Source organism: Heloderma suspectum, chromosome 3 (genome assembly GCF_057233095.1).
Source record: "Heloderma suspectum isolate Gila_16-S chromosome 3, 16-S_ref, whole genome shotgun sequence".
In the NCBI taxonomy this organism is placed as follows: Eukaryota; Metazoa; Chordata; class Lepidosauria; order Squamata; family Helodermatidae; genus Heloderma; species Heloderma suspectum.
Genome location: NC_139460.1, coordinates 281186578 through 281211448, shown reverse-complemented (window position 1 = coordinate 281211448; position 24871 = coordinate 281186578). Strand labels below are relative to the sequence as shown.

Sequence of the window (24871 nt, the reverse complement as noted above, 5' to 3'; positions counted from 1 at the left end):
AGAAATGGACAAGCCATGGAAGGTTTCTACATACTGCCTACCAGAAAAAAAGTTGTTGGAAGAACAAGCTAGTCTGTCTGGCACGACTGTAACTGTTTTAAGTGTGCACCATGTTATATATGTAACATATATAGGTAGATTCTAAGTTTATGTTCAGGTAATAAACATTAACCAATGGGAAATGTGGCTTGAGGTTTCAGTAATCACAGTGGATAACATTGCCCTTCCTCTCGGTTACTTAAAGGTTTCCGGTATTTATTTATTTCAGACTATAGGAGTGGAATTGGTATGATCTCTAAAGCTTATCCTAACTCTGATCCTATATTATTCCTTTAATCTTTTTCTCCCAAACATGGAAAGAAGGGAAGGAATTGGACTGAGAAAAGGAGCCATGTAAGGTGCCTGACAGCCAAGCACACAGAGAATTCAACAAGCCCTTTGAAGGTCAATTAGCCAGAAAATGTGCTAAAGACCAGGTACTCCATTGGATTAGTGACCAAAGAGTTATGCCCTGAGTAATCAAAGTGGGCCTGCATTCTGAACACAAAGACAATTATTGGTTCTTAGGGGCATATTTTAAAAGCTGTAATAACAGAATTCTTTGAACCTCAAAGCATTTTAGAAATCACATTCTTACTATGAACTCTGATTTTTGTTTCTTCCTTATATGTAATGTTTTTATGACAAGAATAGTTAGAGCTTCTATTCCCACAATGCATGTGTGTTTGTACGTAGTTATTATGAACTACTTTGTGTCGCATCTTTCATACTTATTGATTTATAGAGATGGTATAACTTAAACTGATAGTCTTGCCCTCTGGTTGTCCTGTGACACTTCAACAGTTTGCAAGCTATGGTAATAAGATCTTGATTTTATGAGCTTCAACAGTTTGCAAACTATGGTAATAAGATCTTGATTTTATGAGCTTCCAAACAGAGTTTCATCTGAATGTATTTTTGATATGAATCTATTCTATTTTATTGTCTTTATTGTACTTACTGCATTTATATGCCGGCCCATAACTGGAGTTCTCTGGGCAGCTTATAGTAAAAATTAGATGTTAGTGAGAGATATTTGCCTACAGACCTGATTATATGATCTAGGATGCACTACCACCTCCCATCATCCCCAGTGAGCAAGATCAATGGTCAGGGTGATGGGAGTTGTGGGCCAACATCTGGGGACCCAAAGTTGAGAACCACTGGTCTAGGGGCACCAGAAAGCTGAGTATTTGCTGGAAAAACAATGGTATAGTTTGCAAAGACTTTACCAGAGGAGGCTTATGATAGAACTGTGCTTAGGCCAGCTGTTGGGGAGCCATATGTGTTAGGAACTGACATACTTGCTGATCCTAACTGATTGATTTGGTCTGCAATCCTGTGTAACTTTCATGGGAGTAAATCTCATTGAGCATATTGACAACATGAATAAGGGTGTGCTGTTAATGACTAGCTTGAATCTCATTGCCTGAGTAAGTTATGACTTTCCAACTCTTAATTTTGGGGACGGATAATGTTGTGAGAGTGGCTTCTCCTAATTTATTAGTGGCATCCTGAATGCTCTTCTAGTTACTACTGTAAGAATGGAGGCTTGCTGTTGGTATGTGTATAGGATGCCATTTTGCCAAGGATCCTTTTTCACCAAGGCTATTTCTTTTTTGTATTTGAAAGGGAAATCCTCCTGAGGTCAAATAAATCCAGGCCTCTGATCAATCGAGGAGAGTCTCTTAAAGCAATGGAAAATTTTTAGGGCATGTAGAGTGGTTTTGAAAGGGGTTGAATGTTCCTCAAACAACTCAAGCATACTGGCAGCTTTATCCTATGCTGTCCCTTTGCCCGTCCATGATGCAAACATGGCAATTGTGCTGACAATGCTGGCTGTGCCATATGCATGTTTTTAGTCTTTGTAAACCATCGGAGATAACATGGTGATGGGCAGCCATATAAATTTGGTAAATAAATGCTAGTGGGTGGAAGGCCACTATCTCTTTATTTTATATGCCTGCATTGGTCACTTCCTACTCTTTGCTATTAATATGCCAGCCTGCTAGCATATCCCTGCACATAGAAAACAATGTGCATGTATGTCTTATGTCAAGGAAAAGGGGGCAGACTACAACCATTCTTGCTGACAAACTAGTTTTCCATGAGTTTTTGACATTGCAGGGTGGGGGAGTATTCAAACATGTGATTCCCCTGTCTGAAGTGGTATAGACCCAAGAGGATCGCGCAACATCCTTTTAACATTATTTTTGTGGGATGTGTAGCTAAATCCTAGTAAGGGAATGTGTTTTTGAAAGTGGTTTACTGCCTTTCTCATACAGGAAAAAAACAAAATTCTAAAGTTTCTAGCACATTTTAATTTTGTTGTTGTTTTGATCGACTTCTTTAAGTGCATGTGAATGAGGTTTTGGTTTTAATTTCCATGTGGATATATTTTTAGAATGCAGGGAACAGAGTAATCCTGTGTAACTCCTTTGACAAATCTGGCTTATACACAACAGGGTTCTGGCAGTTGCAAAATTTGAGGTGTAACTTAAGAGTTGGATTTTATTTTTTATTTTTTGCTTTAAACTGAAATTTTCGATAGAAGATCTTCCCTTTTGTGGTAAATTCCCTAAATCAAAGTGAAATGGTCACAGGTTGCTGTAGCTCAGCTTCTCTCAACATGCTGTTTGCAGGAGTACATCGCTCAGATATAGTTTCCAGCTCCTCCGAGATCATTTTAGTGAGCCACTTAGTATGGAATACTTCATGGGGGCTTTTGCTAATAGCTTCTTCTTTTTTTTTAAAGTACCTAGCTTGGACCTCTTACATTAATGCAACTCTATCTGAAACCAATGACTTCAGCAGCCCTGCTGCTCATGAACTTCTGTTGGGGATTAGGTCAGATATAGATGCTTAAAAAAAAGAAAAGAAACAGCTGGGGCTATGCATGACTTTGCCTTGTTACACAAATACAAAGTTTGAAATTGTGACAATATGAGCTATAATATGGCCCTCGTTAAGCCTGATGACAATCCGGTCCTTTACAAAAAATATATGGCTTGCTGGTTATGTTAACCCCTTTGTTCTAGGATGCAACATCCCTTGCAACTGAGGAGAGGGTTAGTCTGGCCCTGATGCAAACACACCCTTTTAAAGAATACCTCTGAACTGTAATGAAGCCGTTGGGTTAAAAGCTTAATAAATGTGGAGATCCATGTAGCAGTCATTGTAGGACTTTCTTTCTTTCTTTCTTTCTTTCTTTCTTTCTCTCTCTCTCTCTCTCTCTCTTTCTCTCTTTCTCTCTTTCTCTATCTCTTTCTTTCTCTCTCTCTCTGTCTCTGTCTCTCTTTCTTTTTGCAGAAACTGGCCCTGTGTTTCAGAGGTTTGGGAGCCCCTTGGTGGATTCAAACTCCCACCAGCCTCAGCCAACATGGTGGGTGCTCAAGAGTTATAGTCCAGCAACACCTGGAGGACCACGGCTTCACCACCCAGCTGGTCTCTGGCTTCAGGCTGCTACTAATATTTATGCACCACCAGGAGATTTGCACAGCTCAGGGCCAAAATGTGGGTAATATTAGCCCATGTTATTCCCATGTTTCCCACTATCGCAGGGCATTGCATTGGTTGCCTGTTAGGGCAAGGGCACAACTTAAACTCCTTGTCTTGATTTTTAAGGCCCTGCGTCTTTCCCTCTCCAGTTATTTGGCGGAGTTGGTTGTGGGGCATGTGCCTCTTAGGAGAACTTAGTCCACAGATTCCGGACTCTTGGTGGTTCCTTGGACTAAAGTGGCAAATTGTAGGCTCCAAGCATTCTCTCATCTTGCCCCACGATTGTGGAATTCTCTCCCATTCTACCACCATATGGAACCAGAGTTCAACAAATTTAAATGAAGCTTGAAAACTTATTTGTTCAAGTCAGAGTTGTAGGCGCTGGTGTATGGAGTGAGGAACAATTGGTTTATACTTGGGTTTCAAATTGGTTGGTTGTTTTGATTGATTGGTTGTAAGTAGCTAAAATTTTGATTAGTAGTTTATTTAATGTGAAATTATTGACTTTGTTTATATTATTGTATGTTTTGCGGTTAATTGGAATGCACTCTGGTATAAAGCACAATATAAATTTGTATTATTATAATAAAACTCAGGCAGGGGAATGGTTAAAGTGTGGTGTAGTGGCAAGAGTGTTGGACTGGGAGCTGGAAGATCCGGGTTCTAGTCCCCACTCGGCCATGGAAGCTCACTGGGTGACTTTGGGCCAGTCACACACTCTCAGCCCAACCTACCTCACAGGGCTGTTGTTGCAAGGATAAAACGGAGAGGAGGAGGATAATGTAAGCCGCCTTGGGTTCCTTGCAAGAGGAAAAAAGGCGGGATATAAATGCAATAAATAAATAAAGTTAAGGAACCAATACAGGGAAAGGGGTTAAATTCCCCTACTCTTTGCTGCAACTTTTAATGGAAGAAAAATATGTTGGGAGACCCAATCACAGATAACCTGTGTTGTTTTGTTGCAAGATACCTAAGGAAGAGACTCTTGTGAGACAAGGGTCCTAACAACCACTTGCAAAGCATCCTGAAGGTCATTGTAGTGTCCTCACATCTTAGGGCACAGTGCCCATCCACAGTCTTCTATTTCTTTTTCTTCAGATAACTTTATCATTCTGTTTTTATATGGCAGTGGATTCTTATGAAACAGCTACCACATGGACAATGAATTTAAAAAAAAATCCACATAATGCAGCTAACATTTTTCCCTATATCAGAGCTGTGTTGCATGAACAATTTACCATGGAATTCTGATGTGAAGTTACTGTGTGATGACTTTACCATGATAAAAAAGCATGGATTCATCCTTAGTTTTATTACAGTTTCAGAGGATTTGAAGAGGAATACAAGACAGTTTAAGAAGTGGAAATATAGTACAAGGTAGAGCCACTTCAGCTGCAGTGAGCTAAACCTCTATTTGTGCTATTATAAGACTGGTTGCCTGAAAACTAGCAGCTTTATTGCCCTAGTCATCAGCCCCCCAGAAAACATGGACATGTAACTTTGATTCACAGTATATTTAGCCTCTCTCGTTTTGCACTGCTCTTGCTATACTATTCTGATTTACCCTGATCTTGGACTGTAGGCAAAACAGTGCCAAATGTATTTTGAAGTGAAATACATCTACTTATTAAGGATGTATTCTCCTTTTTTAAAAAATGCTCTTCACCTCTGTCATAGTCCAGTTCTGTTATTGCTACAACATGAAAAGCCATTTTTCATTGTTTTAGCAGAAATTGTTATAACACAATCATGTTTGTTCTTGATGTTTAGTCTCGTGCCATTTTTTCCCCGAAGAAACATTAATTCCCCCTTCTTTTTCTTTTAGGCTCTGCTTTTTTCCCTGGCCGCTGTGCTGAGATCTTTGCCAAAGGGCAGAGCATCGGGAACCTAGGAGTCCTCCACCCTGATGTTATCACCAAATTTGAGCTCACCATGCCCTGCTCTGCTCTAGAAATCACAGTTGAACCTTTCTTGTGAAATCTGGAAAGCAACATCCTTCTTCAGTTCACATTTGTCCTGGTCTTCTACTATTGTCAGGCGCTTGTCCCTACTTTTAATGAGCTAGAGCTCTTGTCATGATCTTTTTTTTTTTTAAATCAAAGTTCCTTCAGTGCAATATGGTTGATTTTAGTAACAAAACATGACTTTTCTTTAATAGATTTGAGTCAGAAGTTCAATGTACTGACAGAACACATGTGTTTTCCAGAAGGTTCCAGAGGCTAAACTTCAGACTGTAACTGATTGTAGCTGCATAACAGGAATTTCATTCTATTCTTCTTGCATGAAATACAATAATTTATTATAGCAAATGTTGAACAAATGTGAACAGAACTGAGGAATTGAGCTTTCCTTGTATAAATTTGCAGGAGCTCTTCAATAGTTAGAAAAGGGCACGTCAGTGAAATATGTATTCCTTGCAAACTAGAGCAATTTTGTGAACAAGTTTCTACAGTAGTTACAGTTGCACATCAGTCTGTTTCACTGGAAAATAAGGGATCAAAATAAAACTTGAGGGTTCTGCATTTACCTACTCCTAGACTTAAAACTCCAATGGGGAGGGCTGGGAGGTGGGCACCATCTGTGCTGTGTGGTATCTGAGTTTAATGGAAGTAGCCTTGTGCTGCAAGGTGAACCAGTTACCCCACCCCATGGCTTTTCCTATACCACCAGCAAAGAAAAAATTAAAATATGACTCCTCCAATATATTTGTGTAATTTGTATATGCCTAAAGGGATTCTTTGGGTTGTGGACGTGATGCAAGTCCCTTTCAAAGGTTCAAGTTGGATAAATAGAGCTACTAATGAGAATGTCAGAGGACAGTCCCCGCTACAGAGCTCAACATGCTATTGTATACAGTCTGAGTACATGAATTGACCTTCAGTGGTTGGCGAGTAGTAATTGGGTTCGCTGATTTATACAACTTGTCCTGTAGAATATTCAGAGTTTGGATTCGAGGGGGGGGGCACCCCAACTGCAGCTTAAGCCCATTCTAATGCATCAGGAAAGCAGTGATCCCAGTTCCTTTGTGTCGCAGAGATGATAAAGCCCCCTCTTGGCCCCAGCAGGATCACTGCTTCCCTGCTGACGTCAGCAGTGATCCCAGTTGCTTTGGGGGCATTGAGGGAGGGATCACTTTCCCAGTGCTGCTGAGTCAGCAGGGTTGTTGCAGGGATAGGTGGGCCTGTGGGTTGTGAACCCTTGCTATAGGTAAGTATTGAATAATATGCTGATGAATGCTGATACATGACAAAATACACTTTAATACAAAATAAAGTTTCTGAAAACATTAAGGTTTGAATAAAGCTAGAGACGACCAATTTTCAAGATATACTTTACATATTTCACAACTGACAGTAAAATGATACAAAAATAGACATTGTGCAGGTTGTAGTTTATAAATCTGAGCATATACATGTGTTCATGAAATAGAATAAAATAAGTGCAATTTGGAAAAGCAGCTCTGTAACTAAAAGCACAGAAAACAGCTGCAGCTAAATCAGAAGCCATGGGGAAGACCAGCTCACAACTAAGAAATCTATTTGCTATTTATTTCCCTGAGGACTGAACTAGACCCTATTTCTGCACAAACATGCTCTCAAGGCCTGAGGTGGGAATACAGAGGATAGCCAACTGGCAAGATGCAAGGGTGTTTCTCACATGAAAACCTCCCCCCGGCAAAAAAAAACCTGTGCTCACCTCTTGATTTTTTAAACCCAGATTAGGTGGAGAGAGGGGAATTAGATGCTGGAAGAATTCACTACCCTTGCCAATGGCCAGCTCTCCCCTGCAAGTTCCTGTGCATTAACATCACAAGGACAACTTAGTGCTAGGAGCCCCATGTTTTCCTTGTCTAATTCTGCCCAGAAGAATGTCTGATTTGACATGAGAACTTCATGGTCTTCAGGTGTTTGGCCTTAATACAACCCATCTATTACAGAACACATCCAAAGCATAAAGAGGCTGGGAGAGAGGAAAGCTCATCAGGCCTGTATTTCTTATGATGGAAGTTCAAATGTCAGGATATACTAATTTAAACCTAGTTTAACACTAAATCCTCTCTCTTTCTAAGCAGCTGCTAGGTTTGGGTTGGTGTTTTTTTTCATGGTTTGTTTTAAAGTTATGTCAGCATTTAGATTCCAGCTATTTGCCAGGCCTGTAAGTCAAAATTCCCTTCAATGTAAAGGTTCTGAAATTGTACTATATTTGCTTCCCTATTGGAGGAGTCTATGCAAAGCTGCAGTCTGATAGCAATATGCCAATATGCTTAGAATTGAGATGTCCTTCCTGTTTTGTTTTTGCACCAAACCCTTCTAGTTCCATCCTGTCCTAAAGCTCCAGTATAGGGAAGCTTTTTAAAAAACTTTTTTAAAAAAGGCAGTAGCTGTTCTAGTGTTCTTGGTTAAAGCCTTCAGCTGCAATAGGAAATATCAGTTTGCACAGAAGTGATTAGTGGAGGCCAGAGAAAAAGATATGAAAGTCTAGCAGTGTTACTCACTGGTTAACACAAATAAAAAGCTTGAAACCATGATACATTTGCACTTGCCATTAAATTCAGAGGTCCTTGTGCTTTGTTCCTCAATGGCCCACTGAGCAATTCAGCAGCTATGACAGGGCAATTCAAGAAGAGCATGCATTGCTGCAAGACTGCAGAGCTGGAAACCATGCCACAGCACAGCTTCAGAAGCTGACAGTATTCCTAACCATGGGACATTTAACACTGAAGAACTTCCTCCAAACTCGAGAGTAAGAGCTGTTGAGCAGCTGAACAATCTGTTGCATTTTCTGGTAGGAAAAATTAAAGCTAAAAGTGGCACAGAACTTGTCCAAGGGCACCACGGGATCAGTGCCAGCTCCAGGTTTTTGAGGGCGCTGTCTTATTGAGTCTTTCCTTCTCACCACCATTACCAGCAGTGACTTGCTCTTCCTCCTTTTTCTCACATTGCTACCACTTGCTTGCTTGGCTGGCATAGGTCTTTCTCCTCACCACCACCATTGTCTGGACCAGAGCAAGAGGCAGATGAGCCAGAAGTTTACAAAGGTGAAGAGGAGGAGCAACTCCAGGCATCTCATGTCAGTGGGCCCCTGCTGGGGTGTGGATCCTCGGCTAGTGCCCGACCATGCCTACCTACCCTTGATCCTGGCCCTGCATGGGAGTCCAGATCAGCATTTAGATTCAAAACCTGTCACAAGATTGCTGCTGTACTTGGGCAACCAACACAAAACCCTGTCACAGAAGACTGTCAGTCTTGCCCAACATTAGGAGGGAGCATTAAGGGCATCACAACACTGATTTAACAAAGCAAAAGTCCCACACCCACACAGGTGCATTTGGTATGCCCAGAAGTCTGTTTTCCAGGTTATTAATTCAAGGTTCAAAACATCTTGCTAGCTGGGCAACCTGATTCTGTGCCAAACCAGCTGCAATGCCCATATCACGGTGTCCTTTACACTGCATCTTATTCTCCGTATGGCTTGAGCCTCCCCATGTAGCGAACCCTTCAACTACACTGGACTTGTGGAATCTTGCTTCTGGTGTATCGGGTGTTAACACTTGGCTTGAGGTTTGGGAAACCCCGTAAAGCTCACAGAACTGCTAGAGCTGGGGAGAAGCTGCTAAATATCTAACCACCCTCCACTGCAGCATACTAGACTACTAAGAAGCTCCTTTCAGATCTCTGATACTAGCTATGCAGAAAGGCACAATGCTTTTTTTCCCCAAGTCTTTACCATGGCACGCATTTGTTACATCTCATAATCTGGGTTATTCCTGGGGGGGGGGGGGAATGCACAGCATTCAATTTAAACCCAAAAACTTATGCAGTAATGGCACAAGCGCAGTAGCATTCAGGCCAATGGAAGAATAGGTTATAAATTTATAGGGCACTTCAATTTTGATTTGCTGCAGAGCTTTAAGATCATTAATAGATACCTTGTACCAGGAACACAGCGATTTAAGGGCCAAGTTTTTTATGATCTGCCGTGTGACCACCAGTACACCAGTTCCCACCAAAAACTTTGCAAGCACCATCAAGAGCATTTTACTGGTGACTGTCAGAATATGGTGTGTGGCAACTTCAGCCAAAGCATCTGAGACAAAGCGATGATTTATCCAGAACCCTATGGTGGCTCCTGCCCCAGCTCCTAGAACAGTGGTGGTGTCTGCTCTTGTAGGGCTATAATAATTTAGTTTGGGGTAGTTGTAGCATAAGAGGAGGGGCACAGTGATGCAGAACACAGGGCACAAAGGGCTAGTTAGCATCAGGTGATCGATGAGATCCCAAGTAGGATAAGCAAGAGCAGTTAATAGCACTGAGATCAGGCTGCCAACGATCACATCCTGGAAAGATATACAGAAGAAGAAGATGTTAGGCATATATTTAATTTGTTTATGTACTATATTTTTAAATCACCCAATAACCAAAGTTTTCTGGGTGGTGTACAATACATTAGAAAATAAAATATCAACATTAAAACAAATACATACACACACACACACACACACACATTCCCAGGATAAAACCAGCAGTAAAGAATAAAACCATTACAACATCATAAAACTGAATTAAAGCCAACAGCAGAATAAAATACTAAAAACATTAAAAGCAGTTCTTAAAATGCCTAGAAGAATAAGAAGGTCTTCACCTGGTGCTGGAAAGACCATAAGGTCGGTGCCAGGCAAGCCTCTCTCAGGAGAGCATTCCACAAAGCGGGGTGCCACCACTGAAAAGTATCACCTTCCTTGCCTCATTTGGTGGCAGCACCTGGAGGAGGGCTTCAGATGATGACCTTAAGGCTCAGGCAAATAGATTTGGGAGGACACTCAGTTAACCTGGCCCCAAACCATTTAGGGCTTTCAAGGTTAAAAACAATACTGAATTGGACCCAGAAATGGACTGGCAGCCAATGAAGATGAAGTACTGGCATAATATGAGCAGCATGTTCCCACTAGGGATGTCAGAGCACTTGGCAGTGGATAACTTGTGAACGTTTTGACACTGACAGCTCAGGAAAAGAGGAACAGATCACCCACTTAGCAACCTGATCATCAGAGTTTGAAGTGTTGAACTGACACTTGGGGGTACCCTACTTCCATTGCATACTTGTCCGAGTCTCAAAGTGTTTTTACCACAAATGTAGCCTCCACCCCTTTTTCCTGGCTCCCATTTGCAGTAACCGCAGCAGCCCATCTTGAATAGAGGAATTGGGTTGAGGGCAGGAAATTGACAAGTTGTTTGACTGGAAGGGAATATGGCTGTGCTGTGCTAAAGGAAGTAATGTGTGGAGATAATGAAACTGACAAGGATATTGACAAGAGGGGAATAGGCCTCTGCTGAGCTATACAGCAGACAGATGGACCTACGGTCTTGTGCAGTTGCGCAAGAGTGGCAATTTTTTTTGTTTAAAATATGACATTAGTACACATTTCAAGATCCATTTTTTTAAACTGTGCAAATTACAATTTGAGCAAATGGCAGAACCTAGGAAAAATGCACAAAATTTTCCAGGAATACAGAAAAAATTCCAATGCAATCTGTCCCCACTTACCAGACTGGAAACGCTACGGTAATCCATCAGGCTTAAAGAGAATGGATTTCCCAGCGGTGGGCATCCCTAGTTCCCACTTGCACCAAACACACACAAAATGCTGAAAAGGAGGGAAGGGGCCTGGCTCTACAGTGCCTGTACGCACACATAGAATCATAGAACAGTAGGGTTGGAAAGGGCCTACAAGGCCATCGGGTCCAACCCCCTGCTCAATGCAGGAATCCAAGTCAGAGCATCCCTGACAGATGGCTGTCCAGCCTCATCTTGAATGCCTCCAGTGTGGGACAGCCCACTACCTCCCTAGATAATTGGTTCCATTGTTGTATTGCTCTAATAGTCAGGAAGTTTTTCCTGATGTTCAGCATAAATCTGGCTTCCTGTAACTTGAGCCCATTATTCCGTGTCCTGCACTCTGGAATGATTGAGAAGAGATCCTGGCCTTCCTCTCTGTGACAACCTTTCAAGTACTTGAAGAGTGCTATCAGATCTCCCCTCAGTCTTCTCAAGGCTAAACATGCCCAGTTCTTTCAGTCTCTCTTCATAGGGCTTTGTTTCCAGTCCCCTGATCATCTTTGTTGCTCTCCTCGGAACCCTCTGCAGTTTGTCTGCATCCTTCTTAAGTGTGGTGCCCAGAACTGGACACAGTACTTCAGATGAGGCCTAACCAGTGCTGAATAGAGGGGAACTAGTACTTTCTGGGATTTGGAAGCTATGCTTCTATTAATGCAGCTCAAAGTAGCATTTGCCTTTTTTGCAGCCACATCACATTGTTGGCTCATATTCAGCTTGTGATCGACAACAATTCCAAGATCCTTCTCACTTGTAGTGTTGTTGAGCCACGTATTCCCCATCTTGCAACTGTGCATTTGGTTTCTTAGGTGCAGAACTTGGCATTTATCCCTATTAAATGTCATTCTGTTTTCTACCCAGTGCTCCAGTCTATCAAGATCACTTTGAATTTTGTTTCTGTCTTCCAAAGTATTAGCTATCCCGCCCAATTTTGTGTCATCTGCAAATCTGATCAGCATTCCCTGCACCTCCTCCTCCAAGTCATTAATAAAAATGTTGAACAGCACTGGGTCCAGGACTGAGCCCTGCAGTACCCCACTCGTTACCTCTCCCCAGTTTGAGAAGATCCCATTGATAAGCACTCTTTGAGTCCGATTGTGTAGCCAACTGTGGATCCACCGGATCGTTGTTTCATCTAGCCCACTTTGAGCTAGTTTGCTCATCAGGATATCATGGGGCACTTTGTCGAAAGCTTTGCTGAAGTTGAGGGATATGATGTCTACAGCATTCCCACAGTCCACAAGGGAGCTTACTTGATCCAAAAATGAGATCAGATTCGTCTGGCAGGACTTGTTCTTGACAAATCCATGTTGGCGTTGAGTAATCACTGCATTGTTTTCAAGGTACTTCCAGATGGATTGCTTTATCATCTGCTGCAGAATTTTCCCAGGGATTGATGTCAGACTGACTGGTCTGTAGTTCCCAGGTTCCTCCTTTTTACCCTTTTTGAAGATAGAGACAACATTAGCCCTCTTCCAGTCATCTGGCACTTCACCCGTCCTCTATGATTTCTCAAAGAGAATAGACAGTGGTTCTGAGAGTTCTTCTGCCAGTTCCTTTATTACTCTAGGATGCAGTTCATCTGGCCCTGGAGATTTGAACTCATTCAAAGTAATTAGGTGTTCCTTGACCATATGCCTATCAATCTCAAGCTGCAATCCTGCCCCTTCAGCCTGTATTTCACCTTTGCCAGGGGGGTCACAGACCCTCTTTTGGGAGAAGACTGAGCCAATGTAGGAATTGAGCACCTCTGTCTTTTCTTTGTCATCTGTTATCATTTTCCATCCGTATTTAATAGCTGAACAACCATTTATTTCCTCTGCCTTTACGTAGCTGAAGAAAGCCTTTTTGTTGTTTTTAAGCATCCCTCGCTAACCTCAGCTCGTTCTCAGCTTTAGCCTTCCTGACGCCATCCCTGCAATTCTGTGCTACCTGCCTGCACTCTTCCTTTGTTACTTGGCCTTCTTTCCACTTCCTATATGTGTCCTTTTTTGTTTTCATCTCTAAGCTTTCTGTGAAGCCACATTGGCTTCTTCTGTTGTCTTCCACCTTTTCTTCTTGTTGGAATTGTTTGTAATGGTGTCTTGAGAATTTCTTTTTTTAAAAGCTCCCACCCATCTTGGACTCCTTTTCTCGTTAGCGTCACTTGCCATGGGACCTTACTGATCATTGTTCTGAGTTTATGAAAATCAGCTTTCCTAAAATCCAGGGTGTACGCGTTTGGCTACACTCAGCTTTTGCTTCCCTTAGAACCAAGAACTCAAGTACAATATGGTCGCTTTACCCCAGAGTTCCTGTAACTGCTACTTGATCCACTAAGTCATCTCTGCTGGATAGGATCAAGTCAAGGATAGCCGATCCTCTAGTTCCTTCCTCTACTTTCTGTAGGAGGAAGTTATCCGACACACAAGTCAGGAATTTCCTGGAGGGGCCATGTTTTGAAGAATTTGTCTCCCAACAAATATCGGGGAAATCGAAGTGCCCCATTACTACTACATCATGCTTCCTTAAAACATTGGCTATTTGCTTTTTAAAAGTTTCATCCTCATCTTCTCCTTGATTGGGTGGCCGGTAGTAGACTCCGACCATCAGGTTCCTTTTATTCTTTGCTCCATTTATTTTGATCCAGATGCTCTCGATGGGGCTACCAAGCTCATCCTTCTGTATTTCTGTGCAGAGATATGTATTTTTCACATACAGTGCAACCTCACCTCCCTTTCTGTTTCTCCTGGTCTTTTTGAACAAGTTTCACACATTCAGCTATGATGTCATTGCTTTGTTTTCTGTATCACAAGATGATGATTAACAGATGAATCACTTCCTTGCAAATTTATTTGGCTTTTTAAAAATTCAGCCTTGCAGAAAGGAAAAGAATCTGCCTGGTTCACATGTAATAACTTACAGCATGGGTTGTTGTTGAATCCTGGGTTGTTGTTACATGTGAACCTTTCACTATGATTTAACTATGGGTTGTTAATCATGAACAACCCAGGAAGAGAACCGATGGTACGTTGTTGGGTTGTGAACTCTGGGTTGTTCATGGTTGACAAACCATAGTTAAACCATAGTGTAGGGTTCATGCATAACAACTCATGATTCAGTAACAACCCACAATTCCATGGAAACCCATACGCAAACTGTATTCTGGGTTGTTGTTACATCCAAACCAGGTCACTGTGCAAGGACTATTCAGCAGGGCTTACACAGCAGCCCCTATCTTGTTTTTGTTCAGTCGTTCAGTCGTGTCCGACTCTTCGTGACCCCATGGACCATAGCACGCCAGGCCTTCCTGTCCTGCGCTCTCTCTCGGAGCGTGCTCAAGTCCATATTCATTGCAACGGTTATGCTATCTAGCCATCTCATCCTCTGCCGTCCCCTTATCCTTTTGCCTTCAGTCTTTCTCAGCATCAGGGTCTTTTCCAGAGAGTTTCCTCTTCGCATTAGGTGGCCAAAATATTTGAGCTTCAGCTTCATTATCTGTCCTTCCAATGAGCACTCAGGGTTGATTTCCTTTAGGATGGACTGATTGGACCTCCTTGAAGTCCAGGGGACTCGTAAGAGTCTTCTCCAGCACCACAGTTCGAAAGCATCAATTATTCGGCGCTCAGCCTTCCTTATAGTCCAGCTCTCACAGCCATACATTACTACTGGGAAAACCATAGCTTTGATTAGACGGACCTTTGTTGGCAAGGTGATGTCTCTGCTTCTTACTATGCTGTCTAGGTTTGCCATAGCTTTCCTCCCAAGGAGCAAGCATCTTTTAATTTCATGGCTACAGTCACCGTCTGCGGTGATCATGGAGCCCAAGAAAATAAAATCTGTCACTGCTTCCATTTCTTCCCCTTCTATATGCCAGGTAGTGATGGGGACAGAGGCCATGATCTTCGTTTTTTTAATGTTGAGTTTCAAACCAGCTTTTGCACTCTCCTCCTTCACCCTCAACAAGAGGCTCTCTCTTTCTCATCTGGAGCAGATGATAAAGGGGCGAGGATGGAGCACTCCCTTTACTCACACGAGTTTGCTTTATCCACTATAGTTTAAAGAGGATGGATGGAAGGATGGGTGGGTGGGTGGACAGATGATAGAAGCTCTGCATCATCCACTGATTCACCTAAGGTACCAATTGTCAGATTCCTTCCCCAGTAGACAGAAAGCAGAAGTCTAGTACATGCATAATGCAAGACAGGTGACTAGGAAAGTCTGAAAGAGACACATTTTTACATCTTTCATCTGAAGCGTGCAATACAAGCATTACCTCATAATAGCAGCTGGGGCTCAAGCAGATGGCAAGACAAGACAAGACACCCCTCTGCTAGAAAGGAGGCACTGAGGATTTGTCCCTTTCACACTCTTCCAGTCTCCTGGAATTGATGGAAAGGGGATTTGCAAGGGTAGCAAATTATCTATGTTCGTAGAATTAAGGCAGTATTTGTGTGTGCTATGCACACCATCTACACCATTCATGCAAACATACAGACGCACGCACGCGCCTCTTCAGCTACTCATCTTCTTTTTGGTTGCTGAAGAATGAACCTATCCATGTTTCCTAAAAACGAAACCTCTGATGACTAACACATTGAAGCAAATAATTTCAGGAAGATACTTAAAGCAAGTTTAAACAACAATTTTCTGTTAATGTAAATGTTCCCCACCCATAATCTCACAGTTTAATTTAATAATTTCTCTAGAGAGGATTATGTGTCCTTCATTCACTTTGCACAAGGAGGAAATTACATTAAAGAAAAGATTAAGGAGGAAACCACCACAAAGACATGAACACAGCACAAAGGACTGAAGTTATGCCTCTCCCTAATTCAGCACAGGCAAAGAAATATGTAATTCTAGTAACTGAAGTCTGGATTATTGGTGAGCATCCTGAAACCAGTTCTCTGTCAGGTTAAGTCTAATTTATTTATTTTTTAAAGCAAAAAGGACAAAGAGTACTTCATTGCTGCTACTGTCAACTTTGCTATGGAAGAATAAAAATTCCAATGGCGTCAGCACATCTTCAGCTCACAGTGGATGTAAAACACTACAGACCTTTCCCCGCAAACCATTCAAGTACCTTGGTATACATTTTTTAAAAGATCACAACTAACAGCAGCTGATTTGTAAAACAAGCCCCGCTCCCAGCAAAACTAACTATACAGGCTGCATTGTACACTAACCTTTTGTACAACCCTAGAGGTGTACGAAATTATGCGTGGTGTGGAGAATGTGGATAGGGAGGCATTTTTCTCCCTCTCTCATAATAACTAGAACCCAGGGTCATCCCATGAAGCTGATTGGTGGGAGATTCAGGACAGATAAATGGGAGTACTTCTTCACACAGAGCATTGTTAAACTTTGGGATTCACTTCCACAAGATGTAGCACTGCCTGCCAATTTGGATGGCTTTAAAATGGAATTGGACAAAGCTCATTGAGGAGAAGGCTATCAATGTCTACTAGTCCTGATGGCTATGTGCTACCACCGGTATCAGAGGCAGTATGCCTATGTACACCACTTGCTGGGGAAGGATGATGGGCAGGAGGATGCTGTTGCACTCATGTCTTGCTTGTGAGTTACCCATGGGCAGCTGGTTGGCCACTGTGTGAACAGAATGCTAGACTAGATGGACCCTTGGTCTGATCCAGTATGGCTCTTATGTTCTTAACCTGGTGCCTTCCAGATGTGTTGGACTACAATTCCCATCAGCCCCATCCAGGCTGGAAATGACAGGACTTGTAATTCAACACATCCGGAGCATCCCAGGTTGGGAAAGGCTCATATATACTTCTCCACAGAAGGTTCCATGACTCTTCACATGGTACTATATTATGGTGGACCTTCAGACACTAAAAATGCTCCATGTTCAGGCTGCTTTGTCCTGTGCCATAGAGAAAATAAAATAAATATTGGAGTGGTTCATAAGCACATGCCAGCGTGATATGCAAATTCAGTATGGTGCACCACAGTTTAACAGTCTATCTAGACAGCAACTGCAACTTGGCTTTTGCACCCGCTGCTACAGCAAGGATGTACGCTCTTCAGAAAGCTACTAACTAACCAACTACATCTTTCCACATAGATAGAATTTGCTTGAGGTGGCCAAGGTTGGTCAGGGTGTGGAATCCTCTGAAGGCTCTCTACTCTGGAGGCAGAGTAGAAGGCTCATGACTTAAAAAGGGTCTTGCCTTACCACTTTTGACTGCTGGTGTTCAACCAGTTTCAAGGTCATGAAAAACAGCAATGTGTTGCCCAGAGGTTGAGCATAACAGCCAGGCAAGAAAGAGGACAGCGTAACACCACATTGAGCTTCAGTTCTACCTGAATCTAATATTCCTTTGACACTTCCGCTGGCCGGATTAAAATGTTCCATTTCCTGCAAGCCTGTTACAAAAGCCACAGCCATGTAGGAGGGCTCCACATGGCTGAAAGAATGTTTACGTGCTCTTTCCGACTTGGGTCAGAACCCTCACATAACCCACGCTCAGCAGGTTCGCACAAGACAAAAACTACCGAGTGAAGGTTGCATATGCAAAATGACAACCGCATGCGCCGTTCATATTGTGCGAACAGCCCCATTGTGAACTATCCCTGTTCAAATGCCAGCTATTTTGGAGTGGCTTGGTCTTGAATGGGCAGTTAAGACCCATCAGCTTTATACTGCCCTTTGACAGCTCACTACTCTGATTGTCAATTGACCCTAATTAGTTGGGTATAATGCTGCTCTTGGTGTGTGTGTGTGTGTGTGTGTGTGTATATGTATGTATATAATGCACACACACACACACTCATATAGACAGAGATCAACACAGCTGCCTGCCGTTTTGTTTAACTTTCCTTGGAGCCCATAGTCATGCTATCTCACAATGAGCACCTGCACATCAAAATGTACCACTGCACACACCATTACACCACTTCCTTTTTTCAGAGCAACAACAAGCTGAACTTTAGGCATTATAGTAGCTCTATAGCAGACCCTCCTGCAGCATTAAGCAGAATTTCATTGACGCTTTTATTTTCTGCCAATTTATTGTACTGTTTTCCTCTTTGTATCTTTTACTTACTGCAGGCAGCCTTGAAATCATGGTAAAGGTGGTACATAAATGTTTACTTACAATGGTAATGAAAAATTACCCATCACATCCTGATGACATGACACCCATGTTTTTCTGCCCTCTGTGGCCAAAGCTATGGCAAAACACATCATGTCATGGTATGGATGGTTTGTATGATTTATGACAGAAGAGTAGCTGCTATGTTTCAGCAGCAGCAGCAGCCACCATACAATTACAATGACATATCTAGGTTGGTCCTAACAGTTCAGAAATGGAGACAGCAGTCTTCAAGTAACTGAAATGCTGTTATGCAGAAAATGGAGCAGAGTTGTTCTTTGTTGCTCCAGAGGGCAAGACTAGAAACAAGGGTTGGAAGACACAGTGAAGCAAATTTTGGCTAAACCTTAGGAGATGCTCCCTAACTGTGAGAGTTGTTTGGCAGTAGAATAATAGACTACCTTGGAAGGTGATGGGTTCTCCTTCACTGGAGGTATTTAAACAGGAGCTGCATGGCCACCAGTAGCTGCATCCTGCATTGCAGACCTTGCATTTAATAGGGGGTGGGCTAGATGATCTTCATGGTCATTTCCAACTCTATCAACTACTATGAACATGGCAATTTTCTTGGATAACAGTCAGAAAATTAAAAGAAACTGACATGACTGAGTTTATAGCTCACCCCACCAACTTAAGGCAACAGATCAACATCCAATGAGGGAAGTGAGACTGATTCTTTCCACCTTTTAATGGGCCTGGACTATACTACATTGTTTCATGTTACCTTACATAGCCTTATTCAAACTGTGAAATGATTGTAATTATCCTCAAAATATTCAGACATACTTTCTAAGACTTGATGGAGAATTGGAGAGGAAAGAGTGCTCAAAAATCAAGAAGTGGCAGCTGTTTTTAGGTAGCACCAGAAAGCTGCCCACTAGTACAAACCTAGTCATTCATCTCTAGAGAATACGATGGATTTAAACTGCAAGGACTGCATCTGTGCCAGATTAGATGAAGAAATGTTGGACTCAACTTTTTAAAGTATAATGTTATTTGATGTAAGTAGTTAAAAATAATTAATTAGATTCCTCCACAAGAGTGTTTTTAGCACTATTCCCATGGAAGAAAAAGCTACGTCAAAACTGGAAATCAATGTGGAATTTACAGAAAGATCTACAGACAAGAGCAAACAGGCATCTAATATCCTGCTCACACATCTTTCTTGGAAAATGCGATTTGTCCTGGATTAAATGGGATTAATAAGTGTGGATTAGAAAAAGTGGCCTCCAGGCAAAAGGATATAGTGTTGTTAAAGCTTGTACCCAGCACCTGAGGATGTGGGCCTGAACAGACAGCTTGGAAGTCCAAGCCTGTGATGTGTTCCCTTGATTCTTGCTCATTCTGGTTATTTTAATCTGCCACGGTTAGGTTGGAGATATGGACCTCAGAGGCAATAAATACCTCTTTGAGGGATGGGATGGGATAGTCCCTGCCTCCTTGAAGGATATAATATATATATTATATAAATTATATAAAATAATTTTTATAATCTAAATTATTTATTTATTTCATTTATATCCTGCTTTTTTTCCTCCAAGGAACCCAAGGCAGCATACATAATCCTCCTCTTCTTCATTTTATCCTCACAACATCAAACCTGTGAGGTATGTTGGACTGAAAGAGAAAAGATCTTTTACCAACATGCTGTGTTTAAAGATGACACACCAGATAGGGCTCGCAGTACTAGGTGTCAGAGGAAGTATGGGTCTACTGAAAAAACAGGGAACTAGCAAAAGAATCAGCAAAGCTTCTGGAGAAAACCAGAGTCGAGACTTCTGTGTTAGATACAGATAACCGAATTCATTCAAATACATTTAAACTGCAGAAGATTTATTGCTGCTTCATCTTTAATTAACTTTGAGAATTGAAAAAAATCCTCACAGAACTATAATTCAATCTCTTGGAAAGCGGGGACTCCCCCCACCCCGTCCCTGATTCAAGGGAGTCAACAAAGGCTTCACTCTTCACTACCACCAACCAAATCTGAATTTGGAAAAGTATTTTATTATCATTGATTACTGAAGGAAATATGCAGATTGAATTTTTACTTGCTGACTTTGGGTCATTAATTAGATTTAGACAGGAGATATCCGCCCTTTTAAGCTACTGTTTTGATCTACTAAGGGTCAAGACATTTACCCCTGATCATGACCAATAAACAAGCAAAATGTAGTCATTTGCCACAGTAACTATTTCGGATGCTTGTGGTATTTAATCAGCAAGTGGTATGGTTCAAATTGCCATACATCTCTTCTCATTATATAACTTACATTAGGCCTAATGTTCAACAAACAGATCTGTGCTATATTTAGGTAAACAAGAAGTGAAGGTGGCTTCACTGCCTGTATGTGTTTTTTGTGTTTTCCATAAGTACCAATAATCATTAAGAAGCATAAAACAGGGTAATGAAATTATGTTACACAGAACATAACAACAGAAGAAAATCTCATGAGAACAGGACCAGGAGGGCCAACAAGAGCAGTCTTCTCTGTCTGTATTTAAAATTAAAGTTTTCTTTGCCCTTCTGTGATGAAGAAAGACAACACATACAAAACTGTGCAGAAATCATGAGGACTACTGCCTGAGATTGTTGTGTTGAGATTTTATTTTTACAATCTGCTTATTTATAAGTACAGATGTTAGGGCAGCCTTGACCAACTGGTGCCCTCCCAATGTGTTGGGACTGCAATTCCCATCATGTTAGCATGAAATGATTTGAGTTATAGTCCAACACATCTGGAGGGTACCAGGCTGGGAAAGGCTGAATTAGGGGCTAATTTTAGTTATACTAGGAGCAAAGATGATGCATTCCACCAGCAAGCAAACCATCCAGTTGTTGCTACCCTTCCCAATCTCCTGAAGTACTTGGCAGCCATGGGCAAAGGGGGGAAAAAAAGACCATCATTCCATCAAGTCAGCAAGCTTTGCCCCAAAGGCCACCTACTTACAGGTGATCCCTAAAGAAGCATGCTCAAGTTTGGAAGGATGGCAGGGAGGAGAGAGAAAAACTATTTTAATGTTCAGGATGTTCAAGCAGGGAGTTTCATTTATGTGGATAGCCTTGGTGTGGGCGGGGCAGGACAGAAATGACAGAAAACGGATGACAAATGGGTTGTAGCTGGAAGTGTAATTATGTGTGATTTTGGAAGGGGGGCTTTATGTTATTTTCTAGCATTTTCTAGCATTATGTGTTTTGATTCATATTTATGCTTCAGGATTAAAAAGAGAAATTAATACATAGTTGCATGCACCAATATAGCAGGGAGAGACCTTACCAGCAATGTGTGCATTCCCATGTAAATTCTGCTGAGACATACCAGGGTTGAAAATAAAATAGCTCCTATCAGGCCGAGTTCAAGTGGATACTGTGAACATAAGTGGGGGGGACATCAGTGGCAAATCACATCTACCATATAATCAAGTAGGCACCAGACTTTTACCAAGGGCCCATCCATTTGGAAGATTTAGAATCAAGTCAGTTCTGGGATATCAGAAGTTCTGTGAATTAGAATAATACACCTGGGAGTAACATATTTAGCAATTGAGGTGCTTATGGTACTGTCCTTAGAATAATTTCATTCCTGAAGTCTTTATCCTTTCCAAAGTCTTCAGGCTGCACAGCTGGGACTGGGTCCCAGAGATGCAAGGATCAGAGTTATGCTGAGTTGGTTCCAGACTTAGTCATAGTTAGACTAAGTAATCAGTGGTGCTTAAGGTAGTCGTGACCAATGTAAATCCCACTGATTTCAATCGTCTCTTCCAAATATGAATAAATCTGGAGTCAACCAACTGTATTTAAAGACTCACATAGATCAAAGTGAAGGAGAAAGAAGAAGTAGCAGTGGATATAATAGAAGTGTAGCAGGAAGGGGAATAGACTCTTCCCTAGCCCTCTGTAGAAGGGAGCATTGGAGGCTGGTGCCTCCACAACCCCACTGAAATTGGAGCCACCACTGGAAGAGAGGAGAAGGGAGAGAAGAGAGGGAGAGACAAGAGAAGGGAGAAAGAGAAGAAGGGAAAGAAGAGAGGGTGAGAAGTGTGTGTGTGTGTGTGTGTGTGTGTGTGTGTTTGGAGGGGAATGGACTCTTCCCAGCCCTGTATTTGGACCAGTGCAATTGACTCTTTCATAAATATCTGGAGTCAAGTGATGGGTAGTGAAGACAGCCACAGTTAAAGAAGGCATTAAATCATTCAGTGCAGAAACTTTAAAGCTGACTGAAAAGCTCCAAAAGAATCTCCTCAAAATGGATGACTATAAAGCAGAACAGCAGATAAGAGCCAAAGTGCATAAGTGCCTAGTGTAGCGATGTGAAGGCCTAGAAAAAAAAGTAGGGAGAGGAATGGATTTTTGAAAAATTTGGAGAAAAACAGGATTTTTTCTGAGTTGCCTCCCTGCCCCCCACACAATTTTTTTTCTGTTGTTCCTCCAGGCCTTCAGAGCTCTGGGATAGTGATACATGCTGGGACAAAATAGTCTAACTTTACATAAATGACTATGAGGGTCAACTTTGGCTATACATTCCTGGGAACAAACTCCCCCTCTGTCTGAGTGAAAGAGTCATTGAAAGAGTCAGATCACTAGAGGAGGCAAATTCACCAGGAAAGGGATTGCAAATAACATGATCATAATGTCCCCCCACCACCACCCTTAGGATGGCAAATGTGGCTGCAGGCTGAGCAAGACACAGGCATTTGGGGCATGCCACATGACCAGATTGTCAGAGCTGCTCCTGTGCAGAAAGATCACTTGGGCAATTCTGCCTGAGACAGTGAGGGAAAGGAGAGAAAACTGACACAGTGCTGGGCCCGCAATACCTAGAGCTGGAGCCATTCTTAAGTCCTGGACAGGGAGAGTTCAATCGTTTAGGGAGGCGACACGAGGCTATTTAGGCCTACCTTGTACTGGCTCACAGTCACAGCAACAAAATTAAAAGAGATGGCGGTTGCTGCCATTGCATGTGTGGACGGCATCCCATATTCTGCAGATGTCCTTTTTTCTAGCTTGACAACAGGTGGCGAACAAGGGCGAGGCCACTTCAGAAGATCCTTGGAGACTTGGCCAATGTACATAACCACCTAGAGAGAGCAAACAGATACATTTATATTTACATTTGCCCCAAAGGAGCTCAAGGCAGGGGGTACAGAGGGGAGAGAAAAGACTCTCACCTGCCTATCAAGTCTCAGACTGATTCTTGGATACAACAAACACTTGAGATCAACAATTGCTAGCTTTGTTACGTTTTATTTTATTTTTTAAGCCTGGCCTTCCTCCAGAGAGCTCAGGGCCACCTGCATGCTGCCCACCCACCTTATGGTCACAATCACCCTGTGAAATGGGTTAGGCTGAGAAACAGGACTGGCCCAAGGTCACCCAGTAAAGCTTTGCGGCTGGATTCTAACCACTATTCTGCACTGGCTCTACTTTTAGACCAGCTTCCCCCAACTGGGTGCCCTCCAGATGTTTTGCACTACAACTCCCAAGATTCCTGGCTGTTGACCATGCTGGCTGGGAGTTGACGTCCAAAATATCTGGAGAGTGCCAGGCTGGGGAAGCCTGGCTTAGATGTTCCCCGCTGCACCAGCAAGCAATTGTACTATGTTTTGCCAAGTCTGTTAATCCTGCAGAACAGTATCCTAGGAAGGACAAAACATAAACCAAGTGTTTGCCTTCAGTGCAGGTGTTTCCCCGCTAGTACACAATCAAAACACTTTAGCTGCCTATGCACTCTCATTTACTGGCAGGGGCGTTGGTAGGTTCTTAAAAGATCCGGGGCACAGGCCCATAACACAAATTTGCACACGCGCGCGCACACACAGACACACATATTTCCGAGTCTAAGCACACGTCTAATGTGTGTGTGTGTGTGTGTGTGTGGTGTGTTTGTGTGTGTGTATAGATTACATACATAAGAAGTGTGCACTGACCACCCCACCCCACTTCAACTCAGACCCTGATTCAGCATTTCAGAAAACATCCTGCTTGGGCCAATTTGTGGTCAGACCACTTCAGCTCAGCACCAAACCTGAGTCCAGGTTTGGAAAAATGAGTCTTTGTGCTTCCTGTTGACTACCATGGGAAATTAGAAAAAAAAAAGTGACTTTTTTCTCTCGGTCAGAACTGGATGATAATTTCAGATAATTTCCTAGAAGGAGATTACACCTGCCCAATGTCAGAAAAAAAAAATAGGTGCAGGGTTTATATTCCCTTTTAAAGGGAATTGCCAATAACATTTTTATTACTTGGAAGAAGTGGATAGAAATTTTAGGATTCATTGCCCCATCAGAGGAGATCATGTCTGCCAAATTTCAGAATGATAGCCACAAGGGTTTTTGTGCAAGGGTGGCCTTGACATTTTGAGGTCTCCAAAAGAGGACATACTTATCTCCCTATGTTCTTTGTGGAACATTGTTCTGAAAATTACAGACAGCCTAGAGTTGTCCCTAAGTAAGAAACCAGCAAAGTTTCAGAAGGACAGGTGCAGCAGTTCATGTGGAAGGGGAGTTCTCCAATTTGGGGGAGGGAGTGATTTGCTCTCCCTTCCATTCACCCCTTCCCCAATAGTTTTTGGGTAAATCTGTATGAAGATGCACCGGTCATTAGAGGTGTTCCCCAGGCA

General features: G+C 42.2%; 2 protein-coding genes across 9 annotated transcripts in view; one reads left to right on the top strand and one right to left on the bottom strand.

The window, feature by feature from the left end:
* Positions 1–8064, top strand: part of FARSB (phenylalanyl-tRNA synthetase subunit beta) — a 46169-nt gene extending 38105 nt beyond the window's left edge. For 2 of the 8 annotated variants that reach the window (XM_084847109.1, XM_084847105.1), the window contains 2 exons: positions 4857–4914; positions 5363–8058. In XM_084847109.1, coding sequence (XP_084703235.1) covers positions 4857–4914; positions 5363–5393 — 89 coding nt within the window. In that variant the 3' untranslated portion in view covers positions 5394–8058. Of the gene's footprint in view, positions 1–360; positions 477–4856; positions 4915–5362 lie in introns of those variants that run through there. The other 6 variants (XM_084847108.1, XM_084847103.1, XR_014789578.1 and 3 more) reach the window with 5 other exon arrangements.
* SGPP2 (sphingosine-1-phosphate phosphatase 2) overlaps positions 6779–24871 on the bottom strand; it is a 58420-nt gene continuing 40327 nt past the window's right edge. The window contains exons 3-5 of the mRNA XM_084847112.1: positions 23151–23330; positions 21530–21619; positions 6779–9874 (exon numbers count right to left, since the gene is read on the bottom strand). Coding sequence (XP_084703238.1) covers positions 9332–9874; positions 21530–21619; positions 23151–23330 — 813 coding nt within the window. The 3' untranslated portion in view covers positions 6779–9331. The remainder of the gene's footprint in view (positions 9875–21529; positions 21620–23150; positions 23331–24871) is intronic.